Source organism: Sardina pilchardus, chromosome 22, assembly GCF_963854185.1.
Source record: "Sardina pilchardus chromosome 22, fSarPil1.1, whole genome shotgun sequence".
Classification (NCBI taxonomy): Eukaryota; Metazoa; Chordata; class Actinopteri; order Clupeiformes; family Clupeidae; genus Sardina; species Sardina pilchardus.
Window position 1 is genome coordinate 3643239 of NC_085015.1, and position 27744 is coordinate 3670982.

The following is a 27744-nucleotide window of genomic DNA, read 5'->3' on the forward strand; positions in this document are numbered from 1 at the left end:
GGAGGGCGGAGCAAGCGGAGTCATAAAGCCAAAATACTGAGAACGAAAGTGAAAGTGGCTCTGAGTCTGCAGCTCAACTCGGTGCAACGCGGACACGATCGCAGTAGGCTACAGGTAGGTAGGCTATATTAGCTCCCCATCTCTTCATTTAGCCTTGAACACGTTGACAGTTTTAATCAAAGCGATCTAATTACAGTCCACATATCCTTTAAGTTAGGCATTAGTTAGGCACTAGTGTACGTCGGCCTACGATCTGTCTATCGAATCGTAAACACCCTCTGAGCAATACGAATACCAGTTTCCTGTCTCTAAACTTCTGTGTAGCCTACGCGGCCATTCTCTCCACTTGCGGTATGGAGAAGCAGCTGGTGCGAGTCGTCCGACAGACCAGTGAGGTATCTGCGGACATCTGCACACGGACTCAAACACCATGAATTCATAGCATAACCATAAACCATAAATTCGGTTAGGCAGGTTTGGCGTGGTGTGTTCTTCCAAAAGTGCACTATTTCCCGGTAGGCTAATTGTAATTGCAGAGAGAGCAAACTTCAGACCACTTGCAACGTGTTTATCGACCACTTTTAGCCGCTTTGTTTTCCTCACGGCTCTGACGCCAATGTTCAGTCGCCTGCAAACAAGTTCCCGGAGACCTGTTAACGTCACTGACACTGCACCGATTGAGCTACATAGCCTACGCTCATCTAGCCCAGAAATATCGACGCCTCTAAAGCATAAATCACACTGACGGACTTTGACAAGATTTGTGAAAGATTGTAGACTTTTAACTAATGCCCCTCACTGAAAGCTTTACTCAAAAGACTACAATCTTTCAAGAATCTTTCACAAATCTTGTCTAAAATCGAATGTGCTGTCAGGGTTATGCTATGCACATAAGCTTCCGCGTTAAGACCAATAATAGGAAACACATGATCCAAACTATCTGCCTCAGCTAGATGTGGCTTAGCAGATGTTCGGGCGTTGGCTATTAACTGCTCTTGCTTTAACCCCCCTGTTGTGCTCGTGGTCACATTTGACCAATTTACCATTAGGCCTACCAATACAATATTTACTGTATTTCCTGAATAAATTGCTGTTGTCACTATTTAATGCCGCTAGAGGTCACTATTTAGTGACATCAGAAATTGTGCTCTAATGTTAGGTCTAGATACAGAACACTGTCTCAACTTTTATTTCTGTGTGTGTGTGTGTGTGTGTGTTTCCAGGCGTGATGGACCCTGATCCAGATGGGAAGAAGAATAGGAGCAGAGACTCCAAAGGGGGCGTGTCTTCATCTGACACTGACAGGTCAGTATTTATAGAGGGCAAATATTGACACTAGTGTTGGAGTGGAGAATTGGATGTGACCATTAGACACTAGTGTTGGAGTGGAGGTTTGGATGTGACTATAAGACACTAGTGTTGGAGTGGAGAATTGGATGTGACTACACTAGTGATGGAGTGGAGGTTTGGATGTGACTACACTAGTGTTGGAGTGGAGGTTTGGATGTGACTACACTAGTGATGGAGTGGAGGTTTGGATGTGACTACACTAGTGTTGGAGTGGAGGTTTGGATGTGACTATAAGACACTAGTGATGGAGTGGAGGTTTGGATGTGACTATAAGACACTAGTGATGGAGTGGAGGTCGTAAACTCATGGGGCTCTATTATCAGGATCAAATGGGCATTGTCACTAGTCACTCACGTAAGTTTCTTTGGGGGCGGTCCTAGCGCAAAAGGCTATAATGACTCCGTGAAAAGTGAACATTGCGCTCGGGGCAAAGTGAAAAGGGGTTGTCTTAATTTAGTTAATTAGTCGTGGGTGTCTTTTGGGCGTAGCATGCAATAAACCAATTAGATTTCACGCTCTCATTCCCTTTAAAAGCCTGGCGCATTGTTCAATGGTCTGTTGGTATTATCATGGCGGAGTTACCTGGGCGTCTACTCTAGAAGAGACCGACTTGCTCGTGCGTGAGGCATGGGCGGCGCGTAATGGAGGCTTGGGAAGGCTTCCTAAGCCTTCCCAACTTTTATGCTGGGAAATTGTGAAAATAATGTACATGATGTGTGAATATTATTTTCTAACACGGATAGTTCCGATCCTTGATGATGATTGGCTGAATCGCGTTCGATGCTGTTATAAAATCCAACACAAACATACACCTTGACCGCATTTCGTTAATGCACTACCACAACTTGCACAAACGTTAAAGTGGCTGCGTCTCGATGTTGCATGGCAACCATTCATATTGGCGGAAGAATGATTATCTATGAATACATCGTTACATTTGTCGTTGCTGTGCCTTTGTTTCATGAAATCAGATCGACATATTACCGTTTTAGAAAAGCAAGCTTATGACTTAAATAGATTATTTCAGAATGAACGCAGTAGCCAGAAGCCAGTTCTCACTATTGATCATTATCATTATTACATTTCCCTTGTGTGTGTGTGTGTGTGTGTATTCACACCAAATTGGCATGCCATACCGTACCCACCCAATATGCACAGCATCCCATTAGCTGCCTGACATCAGGCTATTTACAATTTTCTATTTTAAGAAAAAGTCAGTCAACACGTTATCAAAATTAACTTAATGCACTATAGAGCTATATCCACGCGCACATTTTGTCTGAACAGGAGAGATTACGCACGCAGGCGTGCAACTAGGCTACTTGTTGTTTTCTTTTACTCCGCTATCAGCACACAATGTGAAGCTAATTCACTAACTCAATAGCCTACTCATCATGGATATCGCAAGTTCTTTTAAACAAACAAAACAGAAAGGATGGAGGATGGAGGCAGCTAGAGGAGTTATTCCAGATGCAATGACAAGGTAGACAGTTGTCAGAACGCTACAGCTGTTTAATGCAAGACGTTAAAGGTACCAGAACAAAACAAGGTAACTTAGCCATAGGGCTGTGTAATGTTGTCTAAATGTGCAGGTCAGTGTTAGACGTTATTGTTGTATTGCATGTGGATGTTGTTATGCTATGTATGCTACTTTTTGCTGACCAATACACGAACTTAAAACCGAGAAACGGACAAATATTATTTAATTATATTCCAGTATTATTTAATTATATTCCGGCTGCACGCTCCTGCTGATGAAAGAAGTAGGGTGTGTGCACGCACGGTGCAGTCTTCCATATCCCCAAGCCTCAGGCACTCATAAAATAGCCTTTCAGCTATGCGCGAGTGATTTCCGACTAGGTTTTTCCTGGTCAGTGGCGCACTTACTTTCTGCATCCATATATTAGCGACTGGCGAGCTTTGCGCCGGACCACACCTCTTCTCTTCACTGACACGCCCGTTAGGGCGCAATATCATCTCCTATTTAGAGAACGTACATTTGCGCTGGAAAAATGAAGGATGCGCTCGCAGAGAATAGTAATTATAGGTCGCGCAAGTGGCGAAAGCTCATTGCCCGGTTGGCAAAATAGAGGCCATGGTCAGAGACGGAAAGTTGAAGGGCGTAATCTTGTGATCAGAGACCGGGCGCATTGTTCAAGAGGGTTGTTCTTCTGTTTCTTAGTCAGTCTTTAAACCAATGAGAGTGACATTCTGTCATTCCTTTAAACAGCAAGCAGCGCAATTTCAAACAGCACATTGCTTTTTTGACAGTCAGCGACTTTGAAGGAATCTGTTTGCACGTCAGACCGTGTATGGAACATAAGGATTCCACTAAACCTTGCTTTACTAAAACATGTTTGTGAGTATAGCGTAGCCTACATGCATCTGCGCTCGCAAGCTATTGGAACTCAATAAGTGAAACTATCTTCATAGTCAACAACAGAGCAGTTCTACACAGTTATTTACTTTCACTATTTACTGACGGGGTTACCATTGAAAACATGAAGAAAGCAACACTTACCAAAATAATGTAAGTAAGTAAAAGAGTAAGGATATTGATCCTGCTGAGGAGTTTGGGACTAGTTGCTAAGGGTTGCTTACATCTCATGACAGTGTAACTATTCGGTTATTAATGATAATGGGATAATTAATCTCTTTCCGGGTCCAATGGCTTTCAGACTCACTTGTTTTTCTCCATAGACAGTACAATAAACTATTTGTTTCCGCTGTTCTGAGTGGCCTTTGAGAAAATTGTCATACTGACTTGTTGCCTCAACCTAGTCAAATCCTATTTTTGGCGGAAGCCTGGACGTTACCCTTGAATATATCATCTGGCTGCACAGCTACAGTGATTACTCTGTTAAAGTTTAGTGGTTTTATTTTAAAACCGCTAAAACGGAGGTGATGATAACAAAGTTTACAAGTTGCAAAACCGTCTGGCTGCGCTAGTAAACGTCTCTTCATGAATAAAGCTGTTGGGCCTGTGACATCGGACTGAACAACCGAATAAGATACTAGGGTAACACTTTATTTGAAGGGGTCTACATAAGGGTGTCATGTAACCGTCATAAGAATGACATGACACATGTCATGCACATTAATGACACATTATTGACGTTTATGACTGTTGTCATAATGTGTCATTCGGTTTTTGTTATGTCAAGTTGACATTGTTTGGGCGTCATCATTATGACAACTTGACATTAGGCAAGATGACATTATCTGACGGCGTCTTTGTCATGACAACTTGACATTAGGCAAGAAAATGTAATCCGTTTACAATATTGTCATGACAACTTGACATATAATTGTGTTTGGCCTGACTTATTTTCTAGTTTTTTTAAGTGATGAGCCTGAACAATTGGCTGTCATGACACCATTATGAATTGGTCATGAATACTTTTCTTGACCTCAACTACAGTGGTACAGTTTTGATTTGTCATTAAGCTGTCACAAAGAACTATTACTGACCAAAATAGTTTTCTGACAGTGTCATGAATACTTACCTTTGACCTCAAGTACAGTGAACCATCTGAGATGTTTCCTGAACATGTCATGAAGTGTCATTACACTGTCATGTAGGTTTCATTTCTGTACATTTTACATTTCTGGAACATTGAGTCTAATTTCAAGTAGGCTATAATAACAACAAACACCATACTCAAGTCATGACTTCAAAGAGTTTATTTCAGCAATGAATTTTGCAAAACATATACATTGTAGTGACTCGTTGCCATGGGTAGCTATCCTGAGTTCTTTAAAAACACCCTTAGCTTAGTGATCCCACAGTTATATGCAAATTCTATTTACTCTTATTTACACATTCATCACACATGCATTACACTCAATCTTCAATAGTTTTCAATATAGGCTAACTTTCAGTTTCAGGTATCAAATGTAATACAACCAACATCCAAGCAAAACATGGTTTTCTCTTTAATTAAAATAAAATACCAAACCCTATACTATGGCCGGCAGTTATTAAGTAAATAAATAAAAAAAAAATAGTAGGCTATACCCAACCAGTTGTCAGAGTTCGTGTGGCAGGCCTGTAACGTTGCTAGTGTGCGTTGAAGCCTAAAACCATACGGCTCTTTCACGCCACTCCAGCAGCGCAACAAAGAAAACTCAGCGTGTAGTATGCATAGACTGTAAAAAATAGTAGTATGTAATGGATGGACCAGATGGACAGACGTCTTCAGCGAGGCTCGTGGAGGTTCCGAGGATAAGTGGCCGTGCAGGCTATCTCACGCAAAGTCAGTGGCATCGTGCTAGCAGCTATCTAGGTCTTGCTGACTAGCTGAAGGCTTTATACTTGTGGGAAATTCTCGTCTCGAAGGTTTCACTTCCAACATAACTTCACCGTCTTGCAGTAATGTTTAACCCTTAGATGCATAAGTGGGGCCAAAAATGACCCCAGAGGTTGTTTTCTTGCAGTATCTTCTTCATTTTTATTTCTTTTCATTTAACCTTCTATGTATTCCTCAAATAGGTTGTCTTTGACATGAGGCCATTTGGATTTGTGTCTAACTGTTATATTTTTAAAGTAATTTAATGTTTTGTATCAGTACCACCGATCTGCATAAGTGGGGTCAAAAATGACCCCAAGCATTTTCTATGGAATTTCAAAAGTTAACCCTAGGATCTTTTGATTTTTATCAACTGTGGCAGTCAGGTATACATTTACTGTTGATTATCACATCTCATGTCAGCAGTTTCACCATCCTGAAGGCTATTTTTACACAACAACATAAATCTAAGTATCATCATATAATGTGGTGGCCAAGCGTTCATAGCGACGTCGCTTTTTGATCCTTCGATGTCCGCTCTTCCTATAATTGTGAAGCAGAATTCACCAAGCGATATTTACAGAGGAATTTGTTGATATAGCGTTCTTGGCCTGATTTGTATGACTTTTTATGCCTAAAAATAGGGCAAAAATTCATTTTTTTAAGCCAATTGGCAGTACCTTCTGATTTACTGGATAACAAAAGAAGATATTCATAATCACCTCTGTAAATGTTTTTTTATTTGATATATTAACACTACAAAAAAAATATTTTCAACCTGGCTTTTTCCAATGGTCAGATTCTTCGCATCAAAACATATATGCAAATTAGCGCATATTTAATTAGACATGGCCTAATTAGCATATTTAAACATAAATACAGAAAACTTGCAATACGTTTTTTTCTCCTATTTATGTGAGTATTCAACTGGTAAAGTTTCATGAAGATATCTCTAAGTTAAAAATTTTACCCTATTCACCTATGTTGAGATCATTTTAGGATGTTTACCTTTTTTGCCTATCTAAAAGCTGTTTTGTAATAAAATGTTACTAAAAAGTGATGCATCAATATGTCCAACATGAAATAAAAACATTTTAGACAAATATATAATAAAAATCATCATCTTTAACCAAAATGAGAGACATCATTTGAGTTTACAGCAAAAAACGCATGCATTCTAATTGGGGTCATTTTTGACCCCACTCATGGAAGAGTGTAGGTATTGGTAGCCTATGCATCTAAGGGTTAAGTAAGCGTTTTACCCACTAAACACAAAGGCTATATTTGTGTTAGGCTGCAGTAAACCTTTCCCGCTCAGCAGTCGTTCTCTCTTCTTCTCCCTGGTGTTGTTTCTTATTTCCTGATTACCCTTGACCTCTAGCTCAATTCTCATTGGCTCAAATAATACAACTGTAACATAAACTACACATTTCTATCCTTTTCACTTTTAGAATCAAAACATAATATCTTGACAACATTTCAGTAACTAGGAAATTATAAACAAAATATATTAATCTAAAGCAATGCATAACCATGAAATTGAATAAACATGACTTGCGTGCACAAGAGTCAACGTTTCCAGTAGGCTAGAGATGAATATATATTTGTTTACAATTTCCTAGTAACTGAAATGTTATTTCAATTAAAGTGAAAACCATTGTTTGCTTGGATGTTGGTTGTATTACATTTGATACCTGAAACTGAAAGTTAGCCTATTGAAAACTATTGAAGATTGAGTGTAATGCATGTGTGATGAATGTGTAAATAAGAGTAAATAGAATTTGCATATAATTGTGGGATCACTAAGCTAAGTGGTTGTATTTCACATAGAGGTGATGAATGAACACTCGGATTAATTTGTTTATTTAATATTTTAAAGAACTCAGGATAGCTACCCATGGCAACGAGGCGCTACAATGTATTATGGTTTTGCAAGATTCATTGCTGAAATAAACTCTTTGAAGTCATAACTTGAGTATGGTGTTTGTTGTTATTATACTTGAAATTAGACTCAATGTTCAAGAAATGTAAAATGTACATGAAAACCTACATGACAGTGTAATGACACTTCATGACATGTTCAGGAAACATCTCAGATGGTTCACTGTACTTGAGGTCAAAGGTAAGGTATTCATGACACTGTCAGAAAACTATTTTGGTCAGTAATAGTTCTTTGTGACAGCTTAATGACAAATCAAAACTGTACCACTGTAGTTGAGGTCAAGAAAAGTATTCATGACCAATTCATAATGGTGTCATGACAGCCAATTATTCAGGCTCATCACTTAAAAAACCTAGAAAATAAGTCAGGCCAAACACAGTTATATGTCAAGTTGTCATGACAATATTGTAAACGGATTACATTTTCTTGCCTAAAGTCAAGTTGTCATGACAAAGATGCCGTCAAATAATGTCATCTTGCCTAATGTCAAGTTGTCATAATGATGACGCCCAAACGATGTCAACTTGACATAACAAAAACCGAATGACACATTATGACAACAGTCATAAACGTCAATAATGTGTCATTAATGTGCATGACATGTGTCATGTCATTCTTATGACGGTTACATGACACCCTTATGTAGACCCCTTCAAATAAAGTGTTACCGATACGAGTGTTGAAGTTGTCCTCTGCTGTCCTCTCCTCAGCTCTCCTCTCCTTCTCTTTCCTCTCATCCTTCTCTTTCCTCTCTCTCCTCTCCTGTCTTTCACTCATCTACCTCCTCTCCCTCTTTTGTCATCTGTCTGCCTATCTCTTTCTACCTATCTGTCTTTCTATCTATCTATCTATCTATCTATCTATCTATCTATCTATCTATCTACAGTGGAGAGAACATGTATTTGATACCATGCTAAAGTTGCCTAAAAAGAGGAATATAAAATCACCCCTATGTTAAATTCCCATTGATATCCAGTGTTACATTTGAAATAGTGTACATGCACACTTTTACAGTATTTACTGTATACCCAGTCTTTTACTACTCCTACTCCTGTCTCCTCTCCTCCTCTTCTCCTCTTCTCCTCTCCTCTTCTCTTCTCTTCCTCTCTGTAACTTGGTTGGTTGGTCTATCTATCTATCTACAGTGGGGAGAACATGTATTTGATACCATGCTAAAGTTGCCTAAAAAGAGGAATATAAAATCACATTGGAGCATAAAATAGCCCCACATCATCACATACCCTTCATCATAGCTAGAGATTGGCATGGTGCTTTTTCCAGTAGGCCTATTAGCCTGTTTGATGCTCATTGAGCTCAATGCAAATCTAACAGGCTAATAGGCCTACTGGAAAAAACACCATGCCAATCTCTAGCTGTGGTGAAGGGTACTGTATGTGATGATGTGGGGCTATTTCAATTCCAAAGGCCAAGGGAACTTTATCAGGATGCATAATATCCTGGATCCATGAAATAGCTGGCCTTTAAAAAATAAAAACAAAATCCTCCTGCCCCTATGGGAATTTAACATAGGGGTCAAATACTTATGCCCCCCTAGCATTTAAGGAAGAACATTTATTTATTTACAATACATTCTTCAATCACAAAGAAAATTGGTGTCCTTGGCGGATTGATTTTTACTAATTCTTTGAATTAAAGCATTAAGATCAATTGTCCAATGATGATTTTATATTCCTCATTTTAGGCAACTTTAGCATGGTATCAAATACATGTTCTCCCCACTGTATCTAGCAGGGCTGCGCAGTTAACCGAAATAAAATTGCAATCTCAATTCACCCCTATATGCAATCTAATTATAGAGCACCCATGATTCTGCCGCTTGTTTTTGAAAGACATCAACATGGGTGTTCATTATTCTTCCTTTAAAAAAACATCTCTGCTCACTTTCTCCTCCCTCCTTTTTCTCTCATCTCCCTCCTTTCTCCTTCTCTTCTCATCTATCTATCTCTCTAGAGAGAGATTCTTAACATCTTTTAGAAACACCCTCTGTCACCTGTACTCCCATTCTCACACCACACACACAGAGAGATACTTACTGTGCGTTCACACCAAGACCGTCAAAAGCTTCAAGAGCGCCGGAAATCATTAATTTTCTATGGAGAGTCGGCGTTACCGGCGTCAAAAGCGTTCTGGGCGTGAGCGTGGCTTCATGAGCTTCACGGGCGTCAAAAGAAAGTTGAGCCTCAGTTAACTTTATGGTAATTAGCTATGACACGGTTCGGCGTCAACTAATCAGAATGTCAAACTCGCAGGATTGCTGCTTGTGGTTTGTCCGAATGTTTCACGTCATGGCTTTGACGCTTTCGGTGCTGAACTGGGTTGAGCGTCGGGCTATGAGCTTCACCAGCGACTTTGACGCTTTTGACGGTCTTGGTGTGAACGCACAGTTACACACACTGAGGGAGATGTGAGAACACTGACCTTTTAGTTGTGTCAACAGTGTCCAGCAGGGGGCGTCAGACACAGAGTCCAAGAGGCCAGATGGGACCCGGGTCAGAGGACAGAGGGACTCTACTGCAGGACACAGGTGAGCTACTGCAGGACACAGGTGAGCTACTGCAGGACACAGGTGAGCTACTGCAGGACACAGGTGAGCTACTGCAGGACACAGGTGAGCTCAAGCATCAGGACATTCTGTCAGCCAGACACCAACACCCTGTACACAGCACCTCTGCTCCATCAGATTTAATCATGTTTATCTCAGAACCCCGCTACAACCGAATTTCCTTTTGTTTTGATTTTTTCGTGGTGGCTCTTTGTATGTAAAGGAGTCCCTATGTCTTAACAATGAGCATATGAGTCAAGTAAACTCTACTGTCTGCCAGTCCCATGTAAACCATCTCTCCATGTATGTTAGTGTGTGTGTGCCTACATCCTGCATGTTCACGTTATGTTCCTGTTGAGAAAAAACATTATGAGCTGTAGTCTTTTTTACATTACATGTCTAATCCTTTTTAATAGTTAAAACTTAAATAACATAAACTAAGACAAATGTATTCTGAATCTAGCAGGACTATTGTAGGAATATTGTGGTGGTGATATTTTGCTAACAACGGATGTGTATTTGTGATTCTGCCATTGATCCAGATGGACACCAGAGGAGGCAGAGGTCCATGAGAAACATCGATCAACACTGAAGAGCAAGTTTCAGCATCTGAATGAGGGAGTACCTAATCAGGGAGAAACCAGACTCCTCCATGAGATCTACACAGACCTCTACATCATAGAGGGGGAAAGAGGAGGGGTCAATGATGAACATGAGGTCAGACAGATAGAGAGAGCATCCTGGAGAGAAGCAGCACAAAGCAGGCCAATCAAATGCAGTGACCTCTTTAAACCCTTCTCTGGACATCACAAACCCATCAGAACAGTGCTGACAAAAGGAGTGGCTGGCATTGGGAAAACAGTCTCTGTGCAGAAGTTCATCCTGGACTGGACTGAAGGAGAAACCAATCAGGATGTCCACTTCATATTTCCTCTTCCTTTCCGAGAGTTGAACCTGATGATGGACAAGCAGCTTAGTCTGGTGGAGCTTCTTCAACACTTTTTCCCAGAAATAAAAGATTTGAAAATCCTCACCAACTCAAAGCACAAAGTCATGTTCATCTTTGATGGTCTTGATGAGTGTCGACTTCCTCTAGATTTCCGTTCCAACCTGAGTTGTTGTGATGTGACAGAGCCAGTTTCAGTGAATGTACTGCTGACAAACCTTATCAAGAGAAATCTGCTTCCCTCTGCTCTTCTCTGGATTACCACCCGACCAGCAGCAGCCAGTCAGATCCCTCCTGAATATGTGGATCAGGTGACCGAAATAAGGGGATTCAATGGCCCACGGAAAGAGGAGTACTTCAAGAAGTACTTTAAAACAAGAACCAGTGATGAGAACCTGGCCAGCAGAACCATCACACACCTGAAGTCATCCAGGAGCCTCTACATCATGTGCCACATTCCAGTCTTTTGCTGGATTTCAGCCACTGTGGTAGAGAGAGCATCATTTGAATCAGAAAAAGTAGGAATGCCTAGAACTCTCACTCAAATGTACACTCACTTCCTGATCATTCAGACAAGCATAACAAATGTCAAGTACACAGAGAGAAAAGAGACAGATGAAGAGATAGTTTTCAAACTGGCGAAGATGGCTTTCCAGCAGCTGGAGAAGGGTAATCTGATCTTCTATGAGGAAGACCTGAGAGAATGTGGCATTAATGTTGCAGAAGCATCAGTGTACTCAGGAGTGTGTACTCAGATCTTCAGAGAGGAGTATGGGCTGTACCAGGGGAAGGTGTTCAGCTTTGTGCATCTAAGCATTCAAGAGTTTCTTGCAGCTGTTTATGTGTTCCTCTGCTTCAGACACACAGAGAGAAGCATGTCTGACCAACAGCAAACCTCTCAGCTCTCTGCTCTGTTCAGAGCTGCAACACTGCATGATCTACACAAGACTGCAGTGAACCTGGCCTTACAGAGTGAGAACGGACATCTGGACCTTTTCCTCCGCTTCCTTTTGGGCCTCTCACTGGAGTCCAATCAGGAACTCTTAATGCACCTACTGACACAGACAAGAAGTCAACCACAGAGCTATGAACAAACAGTCCAGTATATCAAACAGAAGATCAGAGATGAAGATGATTCAGACAGAAAGATCAATCTGTTCTACTGTCTGAATGAGCTGAACCACCATGCTGTAGTGGAGGTGATTGACAAGAGCTCTGGAACTCTGTCTGTAGACACACTCCTACCAGGAAAGTGGGAGACTAGCAGATTTGAGTTTAAGATTCCAGAGGAGCAGCTGGATGAGTTTGACCTGCAGAAGTACATAAAGACACCAGAGACTGATGAGACTGAACTCCTCAGTCCAGATGAAGTTCTTCAGAGGCTGCTTCCAGTGGTCACATCAGCACGGTAAATTGACCGGTAATCTGGGACATTGTGGTGGCCCTGATTACAGGGTGTCCTGCACACACAGTGTCAATATCCTGACATCCCAGATGCCACTAGTAATGAGCTTAGATCTAAATTTAGTTTTGTTTGTGATGTTTGATGTTGAGATTTGCAACAATGAAGATAAAGTAAGTGTCAAAATCTATTAGACTAAAACCCATGAAGCAGTGAGGTGAGAAAGCAGATTTTATCCAGTCGTGTTTTGTTCTCCGTGAAGCTATCCTACAGTATTTTGAACTAAGTTGCCCACTCTCCATATCCATATGCCCTGCCTATTAACAACACTGTGTATTAAATTCATATTCATAACATATGAGATACAGATATAGCATTTCACATATTGTGTTAATATTTATTTACCTCCGCCAAGGAGGTATATGTTTTCATCGGGGACCGGCGTTTGTTTTTCTGTTTGTTTGTTTGTTTGTCTGTCTGTCTGTTTGTTAGCAAGATACCTCAAAAAGTTATGGATGGATTTCGATTACATTTTCAGGGAAGGTCAGAAATGACCAAAGGAAGAAACGAAAGAAACCAAAGTGATCCGTAACACCATCGGGATTCCACAGCCGTGTATGTTTTTCGCTTAGTGGTGTAATGGCATGGTGTGGCCACGTGGTGGCGATCTGAATAGTTTAGGTTCAAATGTATGACAACCTAGGAAGAACAATACAGGCGGAGGTCTGCACTCTCTGAGTGCTTTTCTGGTGTTTATTATGAATTTATAATTGTAACACTTTGTCACCCCTTTGGATCCTAATCTGTGTGTCGGGGGGTGTCTTTGTCTTTGTCTTTTAAAGCGCTTTGGGTTGCACTCAGTGCACGTGAAATGCGCTATATAAATAAAAGTACCTTACCTTACCTTACCTTTGTAGGGATGGACAAATTACAGTGTGTATGTGAGAGATACCCCTTGGTGTGTGTGTGTGTGTGTGTGTGTGTGTGTGTGTGTGTTGTATAATTAATTTGTTGTAAAACTCATGCATGGTGGGCATGTCTGATGTCAGTGTCAGAGTCAAAGTCAGTTTTATTGTCAACTCTCCACATGTACCAGACATACTTATACTATATACAAAACAACAGCAAAAAACGTGTTGTGGCAGCAGTCAGACAGCAGGGTCTAGAGTTCAGGGTTCAGAGTTTTGGGGGACAGAGAGGAGGGGGGTGGATCAGAGGAGAGAGAGTTGAGGTTCCTGACCGCTTGGTGGATGAAGCTGGTAGAGTCTGGTAGAGCAGGCACGGAGGCTCTAGTACCTTCTCTCAGAGGGCAGGAGGCTGAAGAGACTGTGTGAGGGTGTCTGGACTCATTCACAATCCTGGGGGGTATTCTAAGTACATGGTTTAGTGACAAACCTGGGTAAATTAACTCAGAGTAAGTGGTAAACCCAATACAACAAGAGCCCAATGGCATTCTTTTGCTAGGAGAATAAAGTTTTACAGCTCTTCTATTGGGAGGTTTACCACTTGGCACTTACTCTGAGTTAACTTACCCAGGTTTGTCACTAAACCACGTACTTAGACTACCCCCCTGGTCACTGTGAGGGTGCGGTGGGTGTTGTTTATGTCCTACATGTTCCTTCCAGCTGTGCAGTGCAGTGCAGCTCCCGCCCCAAACAGTGATGCAGCTGGTCAGGATGCTCTCAATGATGCCTCGGTAGAATGTGAGGCGTCGCTGGGCTATTTTGTAGCAGTGATGCAGTGTGTGCCCCTTCCGGAAGTCAACAATAATCTCCTTGGTGTTGTTGACATTCAGAAGGAGATCGTTGTCTCTTTGATCTCGTTGTGTGTGTGTGTGTGTGTGTGCGTGCGTGCGTGCATGCGTGCGTGTTGTTAGATGTGCAGTTTGTGAGTGTAATAGTTGTTGTATATGCTGGATATCTGTGTGTGGGAAACCCAGTGGTGAGTGAGTGGAGTTCTCGAGGGTGTGTTTGGAGTGCGTGTGTGTGCGCACGTGTGTCCACTCTGAGTGATGTGTGTGTGTGTCGGTGTGTTTTTGTGTCCACTCCGAGTGATGTGTGTGTGTGTGTGTGTTTGTGTGTGTTTGTGTGTTTGTGTGTGTGTGTATGTGTTTTCACCAATTCATTGTTCAAATAGGGTGAGTATATGTATGGCAGCGCCCCCCTCTGATGAAGATAAAATGCAGTGTGTGTGTGTGTGTGTGTGTGTGTGTGTGTGTGTGTGTGTGTGTGTGTGTGTGTGTGTGTGTGTGTGTGTGTGTGTGTGTGTGTGTGTGTGTGTGTGTGTGTGTGTGTGTGTGTGTGTGTGTGTGTGTGTGTGTGTGTGTGTGTGTGTGTGTGTGTGTGTGTGTGTGTATGTTGTTAGAGTTTGTGAGTGTAATAGTTGTTGTTTGTGCTGGATATCTGTGTGTGGGAAACCAAGTGATGAGTAAGTGGAGTTCTCGAGGGTGTGTGTGGAGTGTGTGTATGTGTGTGTGTGATGTGTATGTCTGTTTCTATGTGTGTTTGTGTGTGGACGCTTGTGTCCACTCCGAGTGATATTCAATGTGTGTGTGTGTGTGTGTGTGTGTGTGTGTTTGTCTGTCTGTCTGTCTGTCGGTGTGTGCTTGTGTCCACTCCGAGTGATGACCGATTTGTGTGTGTGTGTGTGTGTGTGTGTGTGTGTGTGTGTGTGTGTGTGTGTGTGTGTGTGTGTGTGTGTGTGTGTGTGTGAGAGAGACACTAATTCATTATTCAAAAAGGGTGAGTATGTGTGTGGCAGTGCCCCCCTCTGATGAAGATAAAATGCAGTGTGGCATTCTTTTGCTAGGAGAATAAAGTTTTACAGCTCTTCTATTGGGAGGTTTACCACTTGGCACTTACTCTGAGTTAACTTACCCAGGTTTGTCACTAAACCACGTACTTAGACTACCCCCCTGGTCACTGTGAGGGTGCGGTGGGTGTTGTATGTGTCCTACATGTTCCTTCCAGCTGTGCAGTGCAGTGCAGCTCCCGCCCCAAACAGTGATGCAGCTGGTCAGGATGCTCTCAATGATGCCTCGGTAGAATGTGAGGCGTCGCTGGGCTTTTTTGTAGCAGTGATGCAGTGTGTGACCCTTCCGGAAGTCAACAATAATCTCCTTGGTCTTGTTGACATTCAGAAGGAGATGGTTGTCTCTGCACCACGTGGTCAGATGAGACCCTCCACAATTGTGTCATCCACAAACGTCACCACGTGATTGGTGCTGAAGGTTTGTGAGTCAGCAGGGGGAAGAGCAGGGGACTGAGCACTCCGCCTTGGAGTAGCCTTGGACTTGTGCTACTTGTTGCCTCTTACTGAGGAAGTCCAGCAGCCAGTTGCATAGTGAGGTGTTGAGCTCCAGGTGGTCCAGTGTGCAGATGAGGTGTTGTGGGATTATGGTGTTACATGCTCAACTGAACTCTATGAACAGCATTCTCACATATGAGCCTTTTGTGTCCAGGTGGGTGAGGACAGAGCAGATTTCAGTCTGTGTGTGTGTGTGTGTGTGTGTGTGTGTGTGTGTGTGTGTGTATGTGTGTGTGTGTGTGTGGTGCTCTGATTTTTCAAATATGGTGAGTATATGTTTGGCAGTGGTCCCCTTTGATGAGTGCATGATAATAAAATGCAGTATTGGGGAAGAGATAGAGTGTGTGTGTGTGTGTGTGTGTGTGTGTGTGTGTGTGTGTGTGTGTGTGTGTGTGTGTGTGTGTGTGTGTGTGTGTGTGTGTGTGTGTGTGTGTGTGTGTGTGTGTGTGTGTGTGTGTGTGTGTGTGTGTGTGTGTGTGTGTTTGTTTGTTTGTTTGTTGTATATTTATAGGTACAGTTTGTGTTTGTGTCAGATATGTCATCATGTATTGTTTCTCTGCACTGAGTGAGTGATTGAGTCACTGATTGGATCATGGTAAAGGGTGTAGAACCTTTTTGTGTGTGTGTGTCTGTTTATCTTTGCGTGTTTGTGTGTGTGCGTGCGTGTGTCCACTCCGAGTGATGTCCGATGTGTGTGTTTGTGTGTGTGTGTGTGTGTGAGACTAATTCATCGTTCAAATAGGGTGAGTATATGTGGGGCAATGCCCCCCTCTGATGAAGATAAAATGCAGTGTGTGGGGGAAGATTGTGTGTGTGTGTGTGTGTGTGTGTGTGTGTGTGTGTGTGTGTGTGTGTGTGTGTTTGTGTGTGTGTTTAGTATAGTTAGTAGTACAGTATGTACTGTGAGTGTAATAATCAGATATGTCATCATGTGTTGTGTTTCTCCAGGCTGAGTAAGTGTTCCCTCACAGAGAAGAGCTGTGCTGCGATAGCGTCAGCTGCCAGATCAAACTCCTGCAGTTTGAAGGAGCTGAACCTGCGTAACAATAAGCTTCATGATGCAGGAGTTCAGCATATCTCAGAGCTCCTCAAGAATCCCCACTGCAAACTGGAGACACTAGAGTGAGTCTGAACACACAACAACAGATCTGTTTGTGGGGGGAGAACCCACTGATGAGTGTGTGGAGTGTGTGGAGTTTGTATGTGTGAGAGGAGTGTGTGGAGTGTGTGGAGTGTGTGGAGTGTGTGGAGTGTGTGGAGTGTGAGGAGTGTGAGGAGTGTGGAGTGAGTGGAGCGTGTGTGGAGTGTGTGGAGTGTGAGGAGTCTGTGTGTGTGGAGTGTGAGGAGTGTGTGTGTGTGTGTGTGGAGCGTGTGTGGAGTGTGTGGAGCGTGTGTGGAGTGTGAGGAGTCTGTGTGTGTGGAGTGTGTGTGTGGAGCGTGTGGAGCGTGTGTGGAGTGAGTGAGTGTGTGTGTGTGTGTGTGTGTGTGTGTGTGTGTGTGTGTGTGTGTGTGTTGTTAGATGTGCAGTTTGTGAGTGTAATAGTGTTGTATATGCTGAATATCTGTGTGTGGGAAACCCAGTGGTGAGTGTGTGGAGTTCTCGAGGGTGTGTGTGGAGTGTGTGTGTTTGGTTTGTATGTCTATTTCTGTGTGTGAGTGTTACGGCCCAGGCTCGTTTGGACCGAACACATGAAAGGGAGACCAACACCGAATAAACTTATCACAAAATATTTATTATAAGCACCAAAAGTATGTCTAGGGGATGTAGGATTAACTGGCTGAGGTGTAGTGAGTGACTGGAAGGCCGGCAAGGATATCGGTGTGTGTTTGGAGAATGTTTGTAATGTAGTGAAATGGGAGTGTATGCAAAAGTGAGTGCGTGTATCAATGTATGTCGTGAGTATGAGTCTCGTGTGTCTGAGTCAAGAGAGAATCGAGAGAGAGAGAGAGAGAGAGAGAGAGAGAGAGAGAGAGAGAGAGAGAGAGTGAGGGAGGGTCAGATAGGACGGGCTTTAAAGTCTGTTTCCGCCCAGGTGCGGCTTAATTGTCAATCAAGCGCCACTCCATCTCCAACCAGCCAAGGCTCCGCGGTAGCGCAGGCTGCTAGAGACAGAGAGGGTCGTAACAGTGTGTGTGTGCGCGCGTGTGTGTCCACTCAGAGTGATGACCGATGTGTGTGTTTGTTTGTGTGTGTGTGTGTGAGACACTAATTCATTGTTCAAATAGAGTGAGTATGTGCGGCAGTGCCCCCCTCTGATGAAGATCAAATGCAATGTGTGGGGGAAGACTGTGTGTGTGTGTGTGTGTGTGTGTGTGTGTAGAGTATAGTTAGAAGTACAGTATGTACTGTGAGTGTAATAATCAGATATGTCATCATGTGTTATGTTTCTCCAGGCTGGATTATTGTTCCCTCACAGAGAAGAGCTGTGCTGCGATAGCGTCAGCTGCCAGATCAAACTCCTGCAGTTTGAAGGAGCTGAACCTGAGTCACAATAAGCCTCATGATGCAGGAGTTCAGCATCTCTCAGAGCTCCTCAAGAATCCCCACTGCAAACTGGAGAAACTAGAGTGAGTCTGAACACACAACAACAGATCTGTGTGTGGGGGGCAGAACCCACTGATGAGTGTGTGGAGTGTGTGGAGTGTGTGGAGTTTGTATGTGTGAGAGGAGTGTGAGGAGTGTGTGGAGTGTGGAGTGTGTGTGTGTGAGAGGAGTGTGAGGAGTGTGTGGAGTGTGGAGTGTGTGGAGTGTGTAGAGTGTGTGGAGCGTGTGTGGAGTGTGCGTGTGTGTGTGTGTGGAGTGAGGAGTGTGGAGTGTGGAGTGTGGAGTGGAGTGAGTGTGTGTGTGGAGTGTGTGGAGTGTGTGGAGTGAGTGGAGTGTGTGGAGTGTGTGGAGTGGAGTGGAGTGAGTGTGTGTGTGTGTGTGTGTTGTTAGATGTACAGTTTGTGAGTGTAATAGTTGTTGTACAACCCCTGGCAAAAAATATGGAATCACCAGTCTTGGAGGATGTTAATCCAGTTGTTTAATTTTTTAGAAAAAAGACAGATCACAGACATGACACAAAACTAAGTTCATTTGAAATGGCAACTTTCTGGCTTTAGGAAACATTAAAGGAAATCAAGAAAAAAAATTAATTAATCAGTAACAGTTGCTTGTTTTAGACCAGCCAGAGGGGAAAAAAATATGGAATCACTCAATTCCAAGGAAAAAAATATGGAATCATGAAAAACAAATTGTCAAAATAACACTTCAACGCACCACTAGTACTTTGTTGCACCACCTCTGGCTTTTATAACAGCTTACAGTCTTTGAGGCATGGACTTAATGAGTGACAATCAGTACTCTTCATCAATCTGGCTCCAACTTTCTCTGATTCCAGTTGCCAGATCAGTTTTGCAGGTTTGAGCCTTGGCATGCACCATTTTCTTCAAATTCTACTACAGATTTTCAATTGGATTGAGCATTATCGAAGATGTAACGATCGCCGTCTCCCCAATGCCTTTACCTGACATGCAGCCCCATATCATCAACGACTGAGGAAATGTGCATGTTTTCTTCAGGCAGTTGTCTTCATAAATCTCATTGGAATGTGGATATAACTAGATGAAAGTCATATTCAGTGATGAATCGCGTTTCTGCAATGGGCAAGGTGATGATGCTGGAAGTTTTGTTTGGTGCCATTTCATTGAGATTAATGAAGACAACTGCCTGAAAAAAACAAGGTCATTGATGATATGGGGCTGCATGTCAGGTAAAGGCATTGGGGAGATGGCGATTGTTACATCTTCAATAATGCTTATATTATTATTATTATATAAAGTTTATATTGACATTTTGGACACTTTTCTTATCCAATCAATTGAAAGGATGTTTGGGGATGATTACATCATTTTTCAAGATGATAATGCATCTTGTCATAGAGCAAAAACTGTTGAATTCCTTGAAGAAAGACACATAAGGTCAATGTCATGGCCTGCAAATAGTCTGGATCTCAATCCAATTGAAAATCTGTAGTAGAATTAAAGAAAATGGTGCATCCCAAGGCTTCAACCTGCAAAACTGATCTGGCAACTGGAATCAGAGAAAGTTGGAGCCAGATTGATGAAGAGTACTGATTGTCACTCATTAAGTCCATGCCTCAGAGACTGTAAGCTGTTATAAAAGCCAGAGGTGGTGCAACAAAGTACTAGTGGTGCGTTGAAGTGTTCTTTTGTCAATTTGTTTTTCATGATTCCATATTTTTTTCCTTGGAATTGAGTGATTCCATATTTTTTTCCCCTCTGGCTGGTCTAAAACAAGGAACTGTTACTGATTAACTAATTTTTTTCTTGATTTCCTTTAATGTTTCCTAAAGCCAGACAGTTGCCATTTCAAATGAACTTAGTTTTGTGTCATGTCTGTGATCTGTCTTTTTTCTAAAAAATTAAACAACTGGATTAACATCCTCCAAGACTGGTGATTCCATATTTTTTGCCAGGGGTTGTATATGCTGGATATCTGTGTGTGGGAAACCCAGTGGTGAGTGAGTGGAGTTCTCGAGGGTGTGTTTCGAGTGTGTGTATGTGTGTGTGTTGTGTATGTCTATTTCTGTGTGTGTGTGCGCGTGCGTGTGTCCACTCAGAGTGTTATCCGGTGTGTGTGTGTGTGTGTGTGTGTGTGTGTGTGTGTGTGTGTGTGTGACACTAAGTTATTGTTCAAATAGGGTGAGTATGTGCGGCAGTGCCCCCCTCTGATGAAGATTAAGTGCAGTGTGTGGTGGAAGACTGTGTGTGTGTGTGTGTGTGTGTGTGTGTGTGTGTGTGTGTGTGTGTGTAGTATAGATAGAAGTACAGTATGTACTGTGAGTGTAATAATCAGATATGTCATCATGTGTTATGTTTCTCCAGGCTGAGCAGTTGTTCCCTCACAGAGAAGAGCTGTGCTGTGATAGCGTCAGCTGCCAGATCAAACTCCTGCAGTTTGAAGGAGCTGGACCTGAGTGACAATTATCTTCATGATGCAGGAGTTCAGCATCTCTCAGAGCTCCTCAAGAATCCCCACTGCAAACTGGAGAAACTAAAGTGAGTCTGAACACACAACAACAGATCTGTGTGTGGGGGGCAGAACCCACTGATGAGTGAGTGGAGTGTGTGGAGTTTGTATGTGTGAGAGGAGTGTGTGGAGTGTGTGGAGTGTGTGCAGTGTGTGGAGTGTGTGGAGTGTGTGGAGTGTATGGAGTGTGAGGAGTGTGAGGAGTGTGTGTGTGTGAGGAGTGTGAGGAGTGTGAGGATTGTGTGGAGTGTGTGGAGTGTGTGTGTGTGTGTGTGTGTGTGTGTGTGTGTGTGTGTGTGTATATGTGTTGTTAGATGTACAGTTTGTGAGTGTAATAGTTGTTGAACAGTATATGCTGAATATCTGTGTGTGGGAAACCCAGTGATGAGTGAGTGGAGCTCTCGAGGGTGTGTGTGGAGTGTGTGTGTGTGGTGTGTATGTCTATTTCTGTGTGTGTGTGTGTGTGTGTGTGTGTGTGCGCGTGTGTGTGTGTCCACTCAGAGTGTTATCCGATGTGTGTGTGTGTCGGTGTGTGCTTATGTCCACTCCGAGTGATGACCGATGTGTGTGTTTGTTTGTGTGTGTGTGTGTGTGTGTGTGAGACACTAATTCATTGTTCAAATAGGGTGAGTATGTGTGTGGCAGTGCCCCCCTCTAATGAAGATAAAATGCAGTGTGTGGGGGAAGACTGTGTGTGTGTGTGTGTGTGTGTGTGTGTGTGTGCGTGTGTGGAGCGTGTGTGGAGCGTGTGTGGAGCGTGTGTGGAGTGTGTGGAGTGTGTGGAGTGTGTGGAGTGTGTGGAGTGTGAGGAGTGTGAGGAGTGTGAGGAGTGTTTTGAGTGTGTGGAGTGTGTGTGTGTGTGTGTGTGTGTGTGTGTGTGTGTGTGTGTGTGTGTGTGTGTGTGTGTGTGTGTGTGTGTGTGTGTGAGTGACACCAATTCATTGTTCAAATAGGGTGAGTGTGTGTGGCAGTGCCCCCCTCTGATGAAGATTAAATGCAGTGTGTGGGGGAAGACTGTGTGTGTGTGTGTCTGTGTGTGTGTGTGTGTGTGTGTGTAGTATAGTTCGAAGTACAGTATGTACTGTGAGTGTAATAATCAGATATGTCATCATGTGTTCTGTTTCTCCAGGCTGGTTTATTGTTCCCTCACAGAGAAGAGCTGTGCTGTGATAGCGTCAGCTGCCAGATCAAACTCCTGCAGTTTGAAGGAGCTGGACCTGAGTTACAATAAGCTTCATGATGCAGGAGTTCAGCATCTCTCAGAGCTCCTCAAGAATCCCCACTGCAAACTGGAGAAACTAGTGTGAGTCTGAACACACAACAACAGATCTGTGTGTGGGGGGCAGAACCCACTGATGAGTGTGTGGAGTGTGTGGAGTTTGTATGTGTGAGAGGAGTGTGTGGAGTGTGTGGAGTGTGTGGAGTGTGTGGAGTGTGTGGAGTGTGTGGAGTGTGTGGAGTGAGTGGAATGTGTGGAGTGAGTGGAGTGTGTGGAGTGAGTGTGTGTGTGTGTGTGTGTGTGTGTGTGTGTGTGTGTGTGTGTGTGTGTGTTAGATGAACAGTTTGTGAGTGTAATAGTTGTTGTATATGCTGAATATCTGTGTGTGGGAAACCCAGTGATGAGTGAGTGGAGTTTTCGAGGGTGTGTGTGGAGTGTGTGTATGTGTGTATGTCTATTTCTGTGTGCGTGTGTGTCCACACAGAGTGTTTTCCGATGTGTGTATGTGTGTTTGTGTGTGTGTGTGTGTGTGTGTGTGTGACACTAATTTATTGTTCAAATAGGGGGAGTGTGTGCGGCAGTGCCCCCCTCTGATGAGGTTAAGTGCAGTGTGTGGTGGAAGACTGTGTGTGTGTGTGTGTGTGTGTAGTATAGTTAGAAGTACAGTATGTACTGTGAGTGTAATAATCAGATATGTCATCATGTGTTTTGTTTCTCCAGGCTGATTGGTTGTTCCCTCACAGAGAAGAGCTGTGCTGTGATAGCGTCAGCTGTCAGATCAAACTCCTGCAGTTTGAAGGAGCTGAACCTGAGTTACAATAAGCTTCATGATGCAGGAGTTCAGCATCTCTCAGAGCTCCTCAAGAATCCCCACTGCAAACTGGAGACACTAGAGTGAGTCTGAACACACAACAACAGATCTGTGTGTGGGGGGCAGAACCCACTGATGAGTGTGTGGAGTGTGTGGAGTTTGTATGTGTGAGAGGAGTGTGTGGAGTGTGTGGAGTCAGGAGTGTGTGGAGTGTGAGGAGTGTGTGTGGAGTGTGTGGAGTGTGTGGAGTGTGTGGAGTGTGAGGAGTGAGTGGAGTATGTGTGTGTGTGTGTGTGTGTGTGTGGAGCGTGTGTGGAGCGTGTGGAGCGTGTGGAGTGTGTGTGTGTGTGTGTGTGTGTTGTTAGATGAACAGTTAGTGAGAGTAATAGTTGTTGTATATCTGTGTGTGGGAAACCCAGTGATGAGTGAGTGGAGTTCTCAAGGGTGTGTGTGGAGTGTGTGTATGTGTGTGTGTGGTGTGTATGTCTATTTCTGTGTGTGTGTTTGTGTGCGCGCGTGTGTGTCCACTCAGAGTGTTATTCGATGTGTGTGTGTGTGTGTGTGTGTGTGTTGGTGTGTGCTTGTGTCCACTCCGAGTGATGACCGATGTGTGTGTGTGTGTGTGTGTGTGTGTGTGTGTGTGTGTGTGTGAGACACACTAATTCATTGTTCAAATAGGGTGAGTATGTGTGTGTCAGTGCCCCCCTCTGATGAAGATGAAATGCAGTGTGTGGGGGAATACTTTGTGTGTGTGTGTGTGTGTGTGTGTGTGTGTGTGTGTGTGTGTTTGTAGTATAGTTAGAAGTACAGTGTGTACTGTACTGTGAGTGTAATAATCAGATATGTCATCATGTGTTATGTTTCTCCAGGCTGGGTGGTTGTTCCCTCACAGAGAAGAGCTGTGCTGCGATAGCGTCAGCTGCCACATCAAACTCCTGCAGTTTGAAGGAGCTGAACCTGAGTGACAATGAGCTTCATGATGCAGGAGTTCAGCATCTCTCAGAGCTCCTCAAGAATCCCCACTGCAAACTGGAGAAACTAGAGTGAGTCTGAACACACAACTACAGATCTGTGTGTGGGGGGAGAACCCAGTGATGAGTGAGTGGAGTGAGTGTTTGCTTTTGTGTGTAATAACCCTTGGTGTGTGTGTGTTTGTGTTTGTGTGACACTTTATTGTTCAAATAGGACTATGCATGAGACAGCTGCTGCCTCTGATGAGTGCATGAAAATAATGTACTGTGTGCGGGCGAATAATGTTTTGTGTAGGTGTGTATGTGTGTGTGTGTGTGTGTGTGTGTGTGTGTGTTTGTATCTGTGTGTGTATCTGTTGTATAGTTAGATGTACAGTGTGTGAGTGTAATAGATGAGAGATGTAGTATAGTATACTGGAGATGTGTGTGGGGGGTGATGACCCAGTCATGAGTGAGTGGAGTTCATTAGAGAGAGAGAGTGTGTGTGTGTGTGTGTGTGTGTGTGTGTGTGTGTGTGGCGGGGGGGATACCCAGATACCCAGATACCCTGATACCCACTGTGATACCCTGATACTAGAGAAAGTGTCATGAGTCTGATCACACACACAGATCTCTGTGTGGGAAAATAACCCAGTGATGAGTGAGTACCGGTAAGTGTCTGCTTGAGTGTCATAAGCCTTGATGTGTGTGTGTGTGTGTGTGTGTGTGTGTGTGTGTGTGTGTGTGTGTGTGTGTGTGTGTGTGTGTGTGTGTGTGTGTGTGTGTGTTTTTGTTTAATAGTTTGTAAACTGTAGAAACATAGAGTATTAACACATGAGTAATCATTTGTCTTCTAGAGTGACTGGTCGTACCTTCCTAAAGGAGAGTCCAGCAGCAGCAGCAGCCTCTGCTAGCAGCTCCCACTCAGATGCTGCAGAGCTGCACCTCAGAGACAAAGTCCAGCAGGACCCAGGAGCACAGCTGCTCTCTCTGGACACTCACACGTGAGTCTGGTGGACAATGGCACTCTCAGGGCCAACGTTTTTGCGGCCATTTCAGGCGTAACGTGCGCATAAAAACATGGCGATGGTATGTACAAACAGGTCACACTGAAGGAAAAACGCAGATTGCCTGTCGTGGGAGCTGAAAACAGCTATTTGCACTTTTCCGTGTCATGCATATGCATTCTTGGGCGTATCAGCTAAAAAGTGGGTGTATCACGCAAGCACAGGGAAGAAGTGCTAATATCGATTTATTAAGTATTCCGCCACATGTATGAAAACAGCGCACATCTATTTTGCGTTGAAAAACTAAAAGCAGGTGTAATTCAAATTGCGGTTAAATGCGTCTATTAGATAAACTTTTAGAGACAGCAGAATTAGTATTCAGAGCATCAGTTTTCTTCATTGTACTATGTCAAAAGCAACCTTAACTTTTGTTTGCCTCTCTAAAATCGTATTTTCTCTTTCACGACATACAGTAGCCTACACTTCCCAATCTGTTAGACTAAGTATTAAGTCATATCCCTAGTCTACGTGCAGTAGGCTCAATAGTTCAAGTATTTTTTTCAGGTGGATTAGTAGAACTACTAGGCCTACTCTATCTGTCGCTGTTCATTGACTCTCTTTGATCTCTTTGTATCATGTATGATCGCTAAATTTTGATTCTTTTTAATGTTGCAATATTCAACTGCGCTTGTGGTTCAGCTCTGCACGCGCAATAGGCGTTGTACAGGGGGCGGGAACGGGCGGTGATGAACGCTGTTAATGTAATGAAGTGACAGCTTAGTAAACTCCACGCAAGGCACAGTGTTCGCATTCTGCGCATACAAAAACTCGCTATTAGCGCTTTCTTAGTACATCTGGCTCTCAGTGTCTCTCTTACTCACTCACACACACACACACACACCCACACACACACACACACACACGCACACACACACAGCAAATACTCTATAAAAGCCCATTTCAAATGGAGAAATATCACTTATGTGATGCGTGACAGTGTATGTTGGTGCAGAGCAGTAGTTCACACACACACACACACACACACTCTCTCTCTCTCTCACACACACACATCCCGACTCCCTACTGTACAGCTTGACTTGAGCAATGTTGGACCCATCATTAAGCTGCTCTTTCTGTGTTCAAACCGTATGTGTGTGTGTGTGTGTGTGTGTGTGTGTGTGTGTGTGTGTGTGTGTGTGTGTGTGTGTGTGAACTACTGTCTTGCGTGTGTTCACTCTGCTCAGTGCTCAGCACAGTTAAAGCATCTCATCCGAACGTCCAAACAGCTTCAGGTGTGTGTGTGTGTGTGTGTGTGTGTGTGTGTTTGTCTTAAAGGGAGAATCACCACTGTGAATCCTGTGCTGAAGTTCCAGACTCAATTGTGTCATTGTGCTGCTTTTTCTGTGTTTAACTGTGTGCGTGTGTGTCTGAAAGGGAGGATCACCACATGGATGCCCCTCAGCGGAGCTGTGAATCCTGTGCTGAAGTTCCAGACTCCAGCCACTGGGTCCTGGTGAAGCCTGAAGTCTCCACAGAGGAGAGCGTCTCCATCTACAGCCTGAGTTCTCCTGCAGGGAGCTATGAGTGCCCAGAGTCTGGTCTGCGCTGGACGTGTGCTGGTCCAGTCACCCTGCAGTACCGCTTCATAGACTGGCATCTCTTGGCTGATGAGCTGCCCCATATGCAGTACAGACCAGCTGGACCTTCAATGGACATTAAAGTCATCTCAGGAGAGCTGGAGGAGATCCACCTGCCACATTTCCTCTGTTTGGGAGGTAGCCCGTCTTCCCTGAAGGATGCTGTGGAGGTTCTGCATAAGCAGGACAGTGGAGTGTTGATAGAGAAGTGTGAGCTGAGTCGCTTCCATGCCAAGCTTGTGAACCCCTCCTTCTCTCTTCTTGGGCCCTTCTACTCTTTGGTGTCTCTCTTTCGCCCAGGGAAGGGGGAAGAGAGAGAGAAACAGCTGAAGATCCATGCAGATGTTCAGGTCTATCAGAGCAGCACAGTGCCCCTCACTTTCCGCACGTACCTTCTGCCAGAGGATGCCCAGCTCAGGAAGTTATTGGAGGACCAGGAGGAATCATACCGAGGTCACAACCTCAAGAAGCCCCGGCCTGTGAGACCTCTTCAGATGCACGAGTTCTATGCTTTGCAGACTGACTGCAACTCCATGATTAACCCAGTAGATCTGGATCTCAGATACAGCTCCATTGCTCCCAACTTCTTTGAGGTGTCCATAAGTGAAGCGTCTGATTTCAGCATGGAGCTCCTCAGCTGTGCAGACCAACAGAGAATCTGGCTTGCAGGGGTCAAGAAAACAGAGTGCCGCTTGGACAATCCCCACCAGAGCAGTGACAGCTCATCGGCTGCAAAATTCCTCAGAAGGCACCGGTCAAATCTGGTCCAGAGGGTGAAGAATGTGATGCCGATAGCCGATGAGATGTTCTCCCAAGGTCACGTCAGAGAAGAAGATTACGCAAACATCAGGGTGGCAACCCCAGAGCAGGAGAAGATGAGGCGGATGCTGGATTGTTGCAGCACTTCAGCACAGGGGGCGCTACTCAATATCCTTCAGAGGGAATGCCCTGACCTGATGGAAGAGTTGGGACAACCAGCAGTAGGACTGTAGGATATCCTAGATGGGAACGCCCTGACCTGATGGAAGAGTTGGGACAACCAGCAGTAGGACTGTAGGATATCCTAGATGGGAACGCCCTGACCTGATGGAAGAGTTAGGACAACCAGCAGTAGGACTGTAGGATATCCTAGATGGGAACGATGTTGTTAATTACTTTTGAACTGTAGGATATCCTTGATGGGAACAGTGTTGTTAATTACTTTTGAACTGTAGGATATCCTTGATGGGAACGGTGTTGTTAAGAGTCATTGCACGAGAAAACCAGGCAGAACAAGCAGGAGGTGGGAAG

The 27744-nt window shown here is 43.8% G+C and overlaps 1 protein-coding gene across 2 annotated transcripts; it reads left to right on the forward strand.

The window, feature by feature from the left end:
• LOC134069754 (NACHT, LRR and PYD domains-containing protein 3-like) lies at window positions 1-27744 on the forward strand. 2 transcript variants are annotated; one of them, XM_062525803.1, is made up of 12 exons: window positions 1-114; window positions 1224-1305; window positions 10040-10126; window positions 10687-12498; window positions 16747-16920; window positions 18193-18366; window positions 20686-20859; window positions 21960-22133; window positions 22770-22943; window positions 23730-23903; window positions 24668-24814; window positions 26252-27744. In XM_062525803.1, the coding sequence occupies exons 2-12, from the start codon at window positions 1229-1231 to the stop codon at window positions 27444-27446; spliced, it is 4362 nt and encodes a 1453-aa protein (XP_062381787.1). In that variant the 5' UTR covers window positions 1-114; window positions 1224-1228; the 3' UTR covers window positions 27447-27744. The 2 variants fall into 2 exon arrangements, with proteins under 2 accessions (XP_062381787.1, XP_062381788.1); XM_062525804.1 differs by having other exon boundaries at window positions 80-118.